The 13,235-nt window shown below is 45.0% G+C and overlaps 3 protein-coding genes across 3 annotated transcripts in view; 2 read left to right on the top strand and 1 right to left on the bottom strand.

Annotated features, from left to right (window-relative positions):
• The window catches only part of LOC309354008 (C-type lectin BpLec-like), a 196,614-nt gene that overhangs the window by 66,564 nt on the left and 116,815 nt on the right, over positions 1–13,235 (top strand). The gene's annotated exons all lie outside the window — the stretch shown is intronic.
• Positions 1–13,235, top strand: part of LOC309354013 (C-type lectin-like) — a 96,150-nt gene that overhangs the window by 35,937 nt on the left and 46,978 nt on the right. The gene's annotated exons all lie outside the window — the stretch shown is intronic.
• LOC309354009 (C-type lectin-like) lies at positions 3,014–9,622 on the bottom strand. Its single transcript, XM_081883707.1, has 6 exons — positions 9,547–9,622; positions 8,157–8,229; positions 7,600–7,691; positions 5,105–5,245; positions 4,508–4,625; positions 3,014–3,278 (listed from the first exon to the last, which is right to left on the bottom strand). The coding sequence occupies exons 2-6, from the start codon at positions 8,215–8,217 to the stop codon at positions 3,211–3,213; spliced, it is 480 nt and encodes a 159-aa protein (XP_081739833.1). The 5' UTR covers positions 8,218–8,229; positions 9,547–9,622; the 3' UTR covers positions 3,014–3,210.

Genomic DNA, 13,235 nt, shown 5'->3' with positions numbered 1-13,235 from the left:
GCCTAAATGTCACAGCACAGAGAGAGACAGAGACACACATCAGTGCCAAAGATCTCCCTGAGCAGCTTCCCTGGGTTAGATTTTTCTTACACCTCTATAAGCCTATAGTCTTATGCCTCTGCCTGATGTCACTCCATCACTCCAGCCACCACCCAGCATTCCCCCCCCCCCGGGGTTTGCCTATTGCTTAACCAAGACTGAGGATGGGAGAGAAGTTCAATTCAGTTCACAATGAAAACCAGGCCTACTCACACTTTCTGAAAACAATTCATGAGCTGAAACACAGCCAACCTTTGAAACTCACACTTCTCTGAATTTTGCAATGCTGTCCTCAGGTAACGTATATAAAAAAATCCCAAAACTATTATTCATACAAATTCATAGATTAGTGTAAAAATGCATTGTATTGGGGGAAAGTGCTTTTTAAAAACATGCTTACAGTGGTACCTCAGGTTACATACGCTTCAGGTTACAAACTCCGCTATCCCAGAAATAGTGCTTCAGGTTAAGAACTTTGCTTCAGGATGAGAACAGAAATCATGCTCCGGCGGCACGGTGGCAGCAGGAGGCCCCATTAGCTAAAGTGGTGCTTCAGGTTAAGAACAGTTTCAGGTTAAGTACGGGCCACTGTATATTGGGATAAATTCACACTAAAATGCTGATGAATCTACATAAATATTTTTTTAAAAAAATCCAATGATGTGCAGATGTGGAGAGCTGAATTAAAGATGGGGGGGATGAGAAACAGACAGAAACTAAAACTGGCACACCTGTTTAACCTTACTCACATCCTGAACAAGACACACAAGATCCTGTGCTGAACTGCATGAGGAGAAGTAGCAGGGCAGAGCTGAGTAAGCCCACATTGGTTGCACCTTCATTGATATCCACATGTACCACTGCAGGATTGACTGCAGAAGGGATGGAGAAGACATTCAATTCACACTATGTTTGAAGCATATCTCCCTAATTTGCACTTTCCAAAATAATACAACTGCTGTAAAACAGCCATCCTTTAGACCTTGGCACTTCTCCAGGTTTTGAAATACAGGCTGGCGGCCAAGCAGCATAATACATATATTACTGAAGACAGCACATTAAAAATCATGTGTTGGTGAAAATAATGCGTAAAACTATATTATATTTCAGATCAATACTTTGTAGGTTGGGAAACACCAAATACCAACATGTGCACGTTAGAAGAAATGTTTGTGAAAGTGCTGATGAATTTCCCCGCCCCAGCCAAAATAAAACCCCAAACCTTTCACCAATAGTTGTGGAAATGTGAGGAACTCAAGTTTGGAGAAATGGGAAATCAAGAGAAACCAGAACTGAGGACAACATTTCCTCACAGATGACCTGCTGAGATTATTGATTTGACACACATGGAAGCCACTGGAAGAACAAAACAGACTCTTGCATTGAAATAAAAATTATCCAGTCCAAAAATGTGGTTCAAAAGCTTTGCTCACAGAACTTAAAAGAAGGCACCACACCTGACATGGATGCCTGCAATTAACATATGCATAGACCTGAAATGCAATCCCTTTCATGTGACTGCGAGCTGATCATCTTGTGACTAAGCCCACAGAGATACAGTCCAGGCCCAGCTCCATTAATGATTAACCAGGTAGGTTTTTCTCTAACCTCATGAAAATTTCCAACCATGCTTCACAGTATACAATACAAAGAATGTTATATATCTCCTGTTGCCAGTGCTTTTTCCTGGGGGTACGCATACCCCTAAACATTTTGTAAATCTACGTTTGGCCTCATTGAGGGGCAGTATTTCAATATGAGTAGGGAAATGAGAGTACTCCTAAACATTTTTAAGGAAAAAAGCACTACCCACTGCAATGTACCATTAACCAATTGTCCTGAACATGACCTCCTGGGTAGAACATGCCATTGGTTGCTCAGGCCAGAAGGGGAAGAGGATGGAATAGTTCCACTGCAGTGCAGTCTACATGGGGCTACATGGGCCTTTGAAGGTGACCTGGAAACTACACCTAATCCAGAATGTGGCAGCTAGACTAGTGACTGGGAGTGGCTGCCGAGACTATATAACACCAGTCCTGAAAGACCTACATTGGCTTCCAGTGCATTTCCGAGCACAATTCAAAGTGTTGGTGCTGACCTTTAAAGCCCAAACAGCCTCGGCCTAGTATACCTGAAGAAGCGTCTCCACCCCCATTGTCCAACCCGGACATTGAGGTCCAGCACTGAGAGCCTTCTGGTGGTTCCCTCACTGTGAGAAGCAAAGCTTCAGGGAACCAGGCAGAGGGCCTTCTCTGTGGAACGCCCTCCCATCAGATGTCAAGAAAATAAACAACTCTCTGAGTTTTAGAAGACACCTGAAGGCAGCCCAGTTTAGGGAAGTTTTTAATGTTTGATGTTTTATCATGTTTTTAATATACTGTTGGGAGCCTCCCAGGGTGGCTGGGGAAACCCAGCCAGATGGACAGGGTTTAAATAATAATTGATAATGATGTTGATGATGGGGACTCTTGCCTTTGCACAGTAGACTGCCTTCAAGCCAGGCAAAGGTCAGAGGCTGCTTTACTCCTATCTCTCTATCCACCATCCAGACAATCAAGGTCAGTGCTCAAGTTCACATTCCAGCCAGACAAAATCACTCATGACTGGCACAGAGAAGGGCCTACAGGTGAGCAATTGGGGCAGGAGTGTCTGGTTTAGCATCCCAGGATTTGGCACTGGTCCCCTTACATTTCCCCTTACATTTCCCCCTGTCCCCAGCTCTCAAAATCCCAGCTTTAGTATCAGCTCTGCTGAGCACCTCTGAGAAAAGAATTTAGGTTTGGGATAAAAAGTTTCACCCACGTGTTGCCCTGAGTGCCTTGTCAGGTATCAGTGATACTGCTGGACTGGAGCCCCAGAGGTACAATGTGCTTCTTTTCTCTGGGAACTCCAGTGCAGGAATTGCCCCTTCCCCAGTCTTCAGATATGTTTTATTGGAACTGGAGCAATAAGGATGGATTCAGTGAAAAGAGAATACACATAAGCGAGTTTATTAGGATTATATTTTGCAGAAGTAACAAGGAAACTTCGAAGTGAATGGGAAGACCAAAGAGGTAGCTCTATAGAGGAGGTTATTTTGAAAATGAAGAAGAGCTGTTTTTGAGGGATGGGAGAGGAAGGAAGGAATTCAGAGATCCACTAAGCAGGCAGAGTTGGGAACTCCAGTCTCCTTTAAATCTCTTGTTTGCAGATATAGGTATTAAAATCGTGACAAGGTTGATCATTCCACTTTCGAAAACCTAAAATTCAAGACATGACAAAAGTTACTATTTCTTGCCCATTATTACATAACCAAATGGATATGGTTTGGAGTACGGGTTAGGAATCGGATTTGACTTGGGTATATTTCAGATACTAAAAATCCGGACAAACTTGTTGAGCTCTTTTCTTTTCGTTTTGCTTGGGCCTTGCACCGCCTCCCTCCCTGAACCCTGTTCAGGCCCCTATTCAAGGTAAGCGGCTTTGGAACACTCACCAACTGGGCTTCCTCCTGACTTGCACGGAGTCTGGGATGCTCGGCTCCTTTCGGCAGCCGCCACCGCTCTGCGCACATGCCATCCATCTGGGCAAACGCGCATGCATTGCAAGGTGCACCAGGAACAAGTGAGGACCCGCCTGAGCTTTTTTCTCTTTTTGAGGGTTTTTTTTTGTGTGTGAACATCTCTCTTCCACCCACCCCCACCCCAAATTTTCAGCTTTTAAAGCATGCTTGAAGCATTTTCCTTTGAAAATAGTCCTGGTTGCCATATGTCCAGATTTCCCCAGACTTTTTGCTGCTTTGCTGCCCCTGCCCAGACGCCATTTTCAGGCCCTGATTCCCAAGCATGTCTGGAAAAATCTGGACATATGGCAACCCTACATTGTGCAGGATGGACTTGTCCAGAACTGACCAACCCCATGTGGGTTGCCCATCCGACAGTTGCCTGACTTCAACCTCATAAGTGTGCTCCTGATTCAAAATTTGCAGCTGAAATCGGGTCTTTTTTAAAGTGACGCCTTCTTTTGTTTCTTTATCTGACTTTAACCACTTCTTAGAGAAATGCTGTAGAAAATAATATGACATGGCCCACTTGAAAAACCACTATTTCCAGAATATAATATGCAAATGAGTATGCATGCAATAAAACACATGCAACTAAACTATGCAGATGAGCTACAGCTGAAGCCTCCTGGTGTGTTGGACAGTGACACTAAATGCTGAATGAATGGACCACTGCTAGCCAGAGTAATTGATTTCTAAACATTTCTACAAGCGAACACCTGGTTGAAGGTTAAATATGACTCATAATTGGATCCCTTAAAATCAATAGACTTTAATTAGTGATGGTTGACAGATGTACTGTATTTTCAGTGCAATTTAGTGAGATGCAACCCTGAGAAAAGTTGGAAATTTAGAGGGAATTGGAGGGTAATGTAGCATTCAAGGTGAAAACACCTTTTTTCTCAGGCATGCAAATAGTTTCCCTACCTGTCCTACGCAGCTGCTCCACACAATACTCCTTGCCGCCTTTATAGTTGTTTGGCTCCCCTCTGTTCCAGTTGTTGTAATTAAAGACTGAATCATCAAGCCACTTCCAATCTCGGTTCTGCAGGAAAGAGAAGGAACAGCTCATTTGACCAAGGAGGTTTGTAGCTCAGTGCAAGGATGTCAGGAGTGCTCTGATGGTGTTTCCTGCTTGGCAGGGGGTTGGACTCGATGGCCCTTGTGGTCTCTTCCAACTCTATGATTCTATGATTCTATGTTCGGAGGAGGTTGCTCAGCAGGAAGCTCTTTCAAGCTATGATGGAGACGTTAGAGAAGAAGGCCCTACCATAAGCACCATCTGTGCAGGGCCATGGGTGCCAAGGCACCCACAAAATGTTCACTGTGGGGGGTTGGCAGGGATCGGCAACGTGTTAAATGTGTGGGCACCCCTAATGGGGTGGAACCCAGCATGCCTGGCCCCTATGTAAAATATTGGAGAAATAATTTTGGGATGCAGCCTGGGAGATGATAGGATGGCATTGCTAAGGAGCCACTGTGCTGTGATGATGACCTGGAATAGAGTAATTGAAGGGAACTCACTTCATCGGGATCATAGAGACCAATCCAGACATCATATTTTCTCTTCTGCTTTGAGTAGATGTACTTGGCCACCAAGGCTGACTCTCGCTCTGTGTGTATAGAAGCCAGATGGGTCCCACGGCCATGGCTTTGGCATGCAATCTGAGAATAGAGAAGGCACTAAAGTATTTCTGCCACCACTATCATCATCCGCTTAACTGTAGGTCACTTTCCCACAAAATGGTGCCCAAAGTGGTTCACAATGTATCAAAAAGACAACAAGACAAGACAAGACAAGACAACAACAACAACAACAACTTATATCCACCCATCTGACCTGACCTCCCAAGCCAACAAAATATTAAGAACATGATAAAACATCAGACATTAAAAACTTCCCTAAACAGGGCTGCCTTCAGATGTCTTCTAAATGTCAGGTAGTTGTTTATTTCCTTGACATCTGATGGGAGGGCATTCCACAGGGCGGGCACAACTACCAAGAAGGCCCTCTGCCTGGTGCCCTGTAACCTCACTTCTTGCAGTGAGGGAACTGCCAGAAGGCCCTTGGAGCTGGACCTCACTGTCTGGGCTAAACGATGGGGGTGGAGATGCTCCTTCAGGTATACTGGGCCAAGGCCATTTAGGGCTTTAAAGGTCAACTCCAACACTTTGAATTGTGCTCGGAAACATACTAAAGTAAGAATTCAAAAGTGATATCCCACCCAGTTGGAGTTATCCAACTGTGAATAACCATGTGTAATATCAAAGTTCTTAATCTATTCTATGTTTTGGAATGTGGTCCGTCTGTTTGTCCATCTGTCTATCTTTGACCAATCTGTGGCTCAAGAAACCTACTTTTTAAAAGAAAAGCCCACTTCTAAAAACCCCAAAAGAAAATTAGGATGAATGCTTGTTGCCGTGACTTCCCTGTACTCTTTTCGGCACCTTCTAAAAACATTTTCTTTAGACAACCCTATCAAGACATGTAGAATGTTGGTGTATGTTTTAAACTGGTTTTTAGACTTCTCATTGATTCTATTTTCCCCTGAATGTTTCAAATACTTGTTTTTAACTGTTTGTTACTGACAGTGCTATTGTATTGCTATTTTTTGTAAATCACTTTGGGATATAATAAAACCGAACAGTGTATAAGTCTTGTAAAATTTATGAATGAAAGAATGAATATTAATCTCTCCTCAGGCAAATCAGACTGAGTGTTCAGTGAAGAATGGCTATCACATAACTTCTGTGTAAGCTTTGCGCAAACAAATCAGGATGAGGATTCACGAAATAAGTCCTCTGGAGGAGACCAGAGTTGGTTTTCTCACAACTCCAAATTCAGAAGCCTTTGCATACAGAATGTTGGGATTGTTTCAGAAAAGGAAAATAGGCATTTAAATGTATGCAAGGAGATTTGAGCTGAAGGGATTTCCTTTGGAATGTTGAATTCATATTAGCTTGACCTCTGCTGCAACACAGATAATCACCAAACAAACTAACCTACCACATTCCATTTTGGCACTCCAGACCATTACAGTGGTACCTCGGGTTACATACACTTCAGGTTACATACGCTTCAGGTTAAAGACTCCTCTAACCCAGAAATAGTACCTCAGGTTAATAACTTTGCTTCAGGATGAGAACAGAAATTGTGCTCCGGCGGCACAGCAGCAGCAGGAGGCCCCATTAGCTAAAGTGGTGCTTCAGGTTAAGAACAGTTTCAGTTAAGAGAGCCAGTGTGGTGTAGTGATTAAGAGCGGTAGTCTCGTAATCTGGGAAACCGGGTTCGCGTCTCCGCTCCTCCACATGCAGGTGCTGGGTGACCTTGAGCTAGTCACACTTCTTTGAAGTCTCTCAGCCCCACTCACCTCACAGAGTGTTTGTTGTGGGGGAGAAAGGGAAAGGAGAATGTTAGCCGCTTTGAGACTCCTTAAAGGGAGTGAAAGGCAGGATATCAAATCCAAACTCTTCTTCTTCTTCTTCTTCTTCTTCTACTAAGAATGGACCCCCGAAATGAATTAAGTACTTAACCCGAGGTACCATTGTATTCTTTTCAGTAAGAGAGATGACTTGCCTCTTCCTAACGGTGAGTGAATACTTTCTGGCCAGGCCATCCCTCCTGACCACAGGATCCAACTCTTTTGGGCCAAGGTCCCTTTAGCCCCCCAATAAAATATTTGAGGGGGCGGGTTCCCAAAGGCGATGGGCATTGCCATTCCAATGGGGGGGTGTCATGTCTTGTGATCGATTGTGCAGAGCAGGGCTTACCAGCCACTTCCACGCCCCTTATTTTATTTAAGTTGCCACCCTTGAGGAGTCTTGACTGTTAATTAAGCCTTCATGGCTCCCATGGAAACACATCCATTAAACATGTTGGGTGAGCAACTCAATTTGAAATGTTGGCCAGGTATTGTCTCAGGACAACTCACATACATAGCCCTCCTCAAAAAGATCTCATGTGCAACCCACAACAATATCTTATGCTACAGCTTGGTTGGTGAGAACCAACTTCTTACCTCAGCTTCGGACCATGACTTTGGGCTATCAAAATATGCATAGCAGTTGCCCAGCGCTCTCAGCCAACCCCTGGGACAGTATCTGGCCCTTGCTGTATGGAAAGAAGAGTAAAGGAAGAAAAAGAGGGTGGGACAAAAGTTGTAAGAAGACTGTTTTTAATGTGAAATCTCACTTTACCTGTACTTTTGCTTATTCCAGTGAGGAAGCACAGGTAATTTAAACCTTTGTGCTTTCAGAGGTGGTTAGTGTCCAGTTGATTTGGTGAGACAGAAGGCAAGGAGACCAACAGAAGGTGGATCCAGAGGCAATGACAGGCAGTGCCACTCCCTGACTGATTGTCAATATGAATATGAGGAGTGGTTCAGGGCAGACTGAGGTTGGTAGGGCAATTCCCTATTCACTCTAATGAACCAGCTTCAATTGTCTGATTATTTATTCCGACAGCCTTAGCTGGGTCACCATCACTTGGAAATCTAACAAGTACTTTTGTTTACATCAATGCTGAGCCCCTATTAAGATTTCTGGGAAATTCCCATATAATTGTTAAAACACTCACCTCCGGGGAAAGAATAGGAGACCAGGAGACCAAGAAGGCAAAGGTAGGTGACAACCCCCATCTTCTGGGTGACCTTTTGTGGAAGGAAATGTGCAACAAATTAAAAACCTATCCTTACTTATTGTGAATATGGTGATAGCAGGAAGAAGTAAACCAGCATTTTCTGTTCTTAAAATCATAAATGGGAAGATTAGAGAAAGAAGAGAGAACCCAAAACTTAAAAGTTGGCGATTGTTGAAGTATCATGGAGTCAAGTAAGGTTAGTGTGCAGATGCACCTAGTGCTGACCACTGACTCTTCTGGACCAGTGGAGACGGCTGTCCATTGGGGCTGGTAGGGCAGAAGGCAGGAAGACCAATGATAGGTGGAGCCAGAGTCAATGACAGGAAGAGCCAACCAATGCTAGTTTTGTTCCCATCCTCTTACCTGCAGAGTTCTCTTCCTCTGTAGTGTTTCCTTAGGACACTCTAGTGACAAAATGATGGACTATGGCTGGCTGAGTCATCTCTATGAAGACAACTGCTGCATGATTTTGAGGAAATATTCATGGAACAAATCGCCATGACTTCTAGCATCTAAGGAGTGCCACTAGACTCAAAGGCTGAGCTTCCTTATATGTGAAAAATCTGATTTCCATTACTCTAAGTGTGAAACAGCAGCCACGATGTCAGAACAGAGTTGGTGGCCACCTTCACTAAGCAGCTCAGGCAGGGAATCCTTGGTACAGTAGGGAGGTTGGTACACCAAAAGAAATCCTGTACTGCCTCTATTGCTCAGCTTCCAGAACATGCACTCTTCCTCTGTAGTGTTTCCTTAGGACACTCTAGAGACAAAATAATGGACTATGGCTAGCTGAGTCATCTTTATGAAGACAACTGCTGCATGATTTTGAGGAAATATTCATGGAACAAATCACCATGACTTCTAGCATCTAAGGAGTGCCGATAGGCTCCTATTTTCTCAAAGGCTGAGCTTCCTTATATGTGAAAAATCTGGTTTCAGTTCCTCTAAGTATGAAACAGCAGCCACAATGTCAGAAGAGAGGTGGTGGCCACCTTCAACTAGGAACGTAGGGGAAATGCGTTCCACTTTGCATATAAAGGGAAATCCACCTGATTTGCATGTATTTCTCCAGATTGGCAGTGCAGTTCAGCAGCCAAGTAATGTGAAGGGAAATGCAAGGACTAGGATACAGTGTGTAGAAATGCATATGGATATCAAAAACAGCATATAAAATGCATTATACAAAGGAGAAATGTTCGCAGAAATGTGTCAATTAGTAGAAATTTACTAAAATGCTAATTTTTAAAAATTTTAAAAATGCCTACTGATGTGGAAGACTGCAAGAGACCAAAGCTGTCAGATTCACCCATCCCGACCTCCAACTTACCGAAGCTCCGTCCCGTTGAGGTGATGGATGCTGCTTTCTGCCGTGGCAAGTTGGGTTTTCAGGCTGTGGTGCCCATTCTTATATAGAACTTGGCCAGGGAAGGGCATGGAAAAGAGGGAAGAAAGATAAACCACTTTTCCATATATGGAGTACAGTTCAAGTGAGAAAAGGCAGGTTTCAAATTCCACTGAAAACCACAGACATTTTGATTGCGTGACTATTCAGAGCAATTGCTAATATTCTTGTCCTAATGCCATGTCCCCTCTGCTGCTGCATTCAGATAGCCACAAACTTGCCATGACCCTGACCCACCCACATTAGCTGTGTTGTACAACACCAGCATGGCAGGCCCCTGTAGTAACTGGATGCAAAGTTTTGTCCCTTGGTCTAGCCCTGATTAAGCTCTGCTCTCCCTGCCCCACATCACCCCACCAAACAACTATTACCCCAGAGGGAAATCTATCATTGCTCCCCACTCTCATTGGCTACCATTCTAGGAGTCACAGCAGCTCTCGCAGAACAACTTCTGTTGAGACCGCAGTGGAAAGGGAAGGTGTCTCTCTTCTCTGTGCATGCACTGAAGTCCAGAGGAAAATTGGGACCCTCTATGCCTGCTACTATGCCTGCAATAGTTGGTGTTTGTGTATTTGTGACATCACTTGGCCAAGTGTCCTGAACCCTGGCTTCTTCTCCTCCTCTTCCTGTGGCTGTCGCGGAAAGAGGTCCCAACTGCCCCCAACACCATACAAGTGATATCACAGGCATCATGTCTTGAGTGTCCCACATGCTGCATGATGCTTGGCATTGTGCCAAGAGGAGGAGCCAGGGGCTGGAAAACGAGCGAGGTCCCAACTAAAGAAGAATGGCAACTTAAACTGATGGAATATGTGCAGCTTGCAGACCTAACCTATCAAATAAGAGAACAAGAAGATTGGTAAATGTTTCTTGAATGTATGGTGGAGAATTCTGTGCACTTGAAAGCGTTGGCAGCATTCAGATAAATTCAACAGTGTAAACAAGTTTTGATGGATGTCATAATGGAATACTGAATGGTTTAGTTTATGTAAAATATGCAGGGATTTGTAATATGCAAAATGAACCATGGAAAGAGAAGGGAAGTCATTGACATTTTCAGGTTAATAATAATAATAATAATAATAATAATAATAATAATAATAATTTATTATTTATAGCCCGCCCATCTGCCTGAGTTTCCCCAGCCACTCTGGGCTGCTTCCAATCAAGTGTTAAAAACAATACAGCATTAAATATTAAAAACTTCCCTAAACAGGGCTGCCTTCAGATGTCTTTTAAAAAGAAGATAGCTGCTTATTTCCTTCACAGGTGAAGGGAGGACATTCCACAGGGCGGGCACCACTACCGAGAAGGCCCTCTGTCTGGTTGCCTATAACCTCACTTCTCGCAATGAGGGAACCGCCAGAAGGCCCTCCGTGCTGGACCTCAGGTTCCGGGGTAAATGATGGGGGTGGAGACACTCCTTCAGGTATACAGGACCAAGGCCGATTAGGGCTTTAAAGGTCAGCACCAACACTTTGAATTGTGCTCGGAAACGTACTGGAAGCCAATGCAGATCACTCAGGACCAGTATTATGTGGTCCTGGCGGCCACTCCAGGTCACCAGTCTAGCTGCCGCATTCTGGATTAATTGCAGTTTCTGGATCACCTTCAAACGTAGAGCGCATTGCAGTAGTCCAAGCGGGAGATAACTGGAGCATGCACCACTCTGGCAAGACTGTCCACAAGCAGGTAGGGTCTCAGACTGCATACCAGATGGAGCTGGTAGACAGCTGCCCTGGACACAGAATTAACCTGCGCCTCCATGGACAGCTGTAAGTCCAAAATGACTCCCAGGCTGCGCACCTGGTCCTTCAGGGGCACAGTTACCCCATTCAGGACCAGGGAGTCCCCCACACCCACCCGCCCCCTGTCCCCCAAAAACAGTACTTCAGTCTTGTCAGGACTCAACCTCAATCTGTTAGTCGCCATCCATCCTCCAACCACCTCCAGGCACTCACACAGGACCTTCACCGCCTTCACTGGTTCTGATTTAAAGGAGAGGTATTGCTGGGTGTATTCTGCATACTGATGAACAGCCAGCCCAAACCCCCTGATGATCTCTCCCAGTGGCTTCATATAGATATTAAAAAGCATGGGGGAGAGGACGGAACCCTGATGCACCCCACAAGTGAGAGCCCAGGGGTCTGAACACTCATCCCCCAACACCACTTTCTGGACACGGCCCAGGAGGAAGGAGCAGAACCACTGTATAACAGTGCCCCCAGCTCCCAGCGCCTATAGACAGTCCAGAAGGATGTTATGGTCGATGGTGTCAAAGGCTGCTGAGAGATCCAGCAGAACTAGGAAACTAGGAAAGGTTGTTTAAATGAATATACTAAATTGTAAAATAGAAAAAATTAATAAAAATAATACACAAGAAAAGAGGAACATCCGGGGGGGGGGGGAGGAGGAGAAACCAGCCATGGGAACTGCGGCTTGGTGCCCAGCCTCCTCTGTCCCCTGAATATTATGGGAGCTCCGCCCCAGCCAAAAAAAATCGTTTGGGGCGCCCAAAGAGCTCAGCCCCACCCCCAAGCTGGCACCCCTGGCAGAAAGGCACATAAAATCAGAAGGAAAGAGGTGGAATAAATTTGCAAGTAGATAATAAGTATGACCTGGTGCAAAAGGTGATAGGGATCCTGCAAATGTAACTGTTCTGCAAAAGAAGGAACTTGACCAACTGTAGCGCTTTGTGCAAGTTGTGCAAACCCAAAGCATGGTTTCTAATGCCTATTCCCCCCCCCCTATAGCCAAGTCACCCTTGTTAAGAAATAGTTGCATTTGTTAAGAAATAGTTGTTAAGAAATAGTTGGTGCAAAGGTCAATTTGACATAGTAATGTTATGAGTTGGGAGCGGGGTGCCAGACCCCTCTAATCCCTGGATCCAGCAAGTGTTGAGCAAAGCTCGCTTCCTGGTGAGGTGAAGTGGGACTAGGGGGCTCAGGGCAAGACGGCAAATGGGTTGGGCCCCCTCCCTCAACAGACGTTACCACTTTACAGCCGGAGCCTGAGGCTTCTCGTTGGGGGGAGGGGTTAGCAATGGATTATTGCCCTTTGGCTTAACCCTGCCTTTCCCCCCACCTCCCCTTTCAGAGTGGTGGGATTATCAGGGGAGCTCGCAATTCAGCGCTGCCAAAGCCCTGCACCCAAAAGTCCCTTTTGAGCTTTCTTTAGGGGTGCACAGCACCCTTGTGTTTCCCCCTAGCCCCTCTCAACAATTGAGCCTTCCAGGCTCGCTCTCTGCAGCCATTTGCGGCAACCCGTGACTATGACCTTCTCAGTCCATCCATCTTTGCAACTCAAAGGTCCAAGAGCACCAAATCAAGTTTAGGTGGTGGTCATAGGGAATGAGGAGCACAGCACCTAAGGGACTCTGCCCCCAGCAGTGCTGCTCACTGCAGTCAAACCTAAAAATAGTTACAAATTGTTGGCATGCTAGTTGTCTGTCTGAGAAACTGCTAGATTTCCTTCTTGGCAGGTAGAGATTTACTTTAGGGGGGGAGAGAAAAGCTCAGAATCTGGAATGCTTGCAGGCATGAATCCTGGTACAACGTCACCACTATAAGACAGCAATCCGTACCATTCTGGTTGAGTTACAGCTCTTAATACAT

Source organism: Podarcis melisellensis, assembly GCF_964234715.1.
Source record: "Podarcis melisellensis genome assembly, chromosome: 13".
In the NCBI taxonomy this organism is placed as follows: Eukaryota; Metazoa; Chordata; class Lepidosauria; order Squamata; family Lacertidae; genus Podarcis; species Podarcis melisellensis.
The sequence above is the reverse complement of the archived record's forward strand: the minus strand, read 5'-3'. Positions and strand labels throughout refer to the sequence as shown.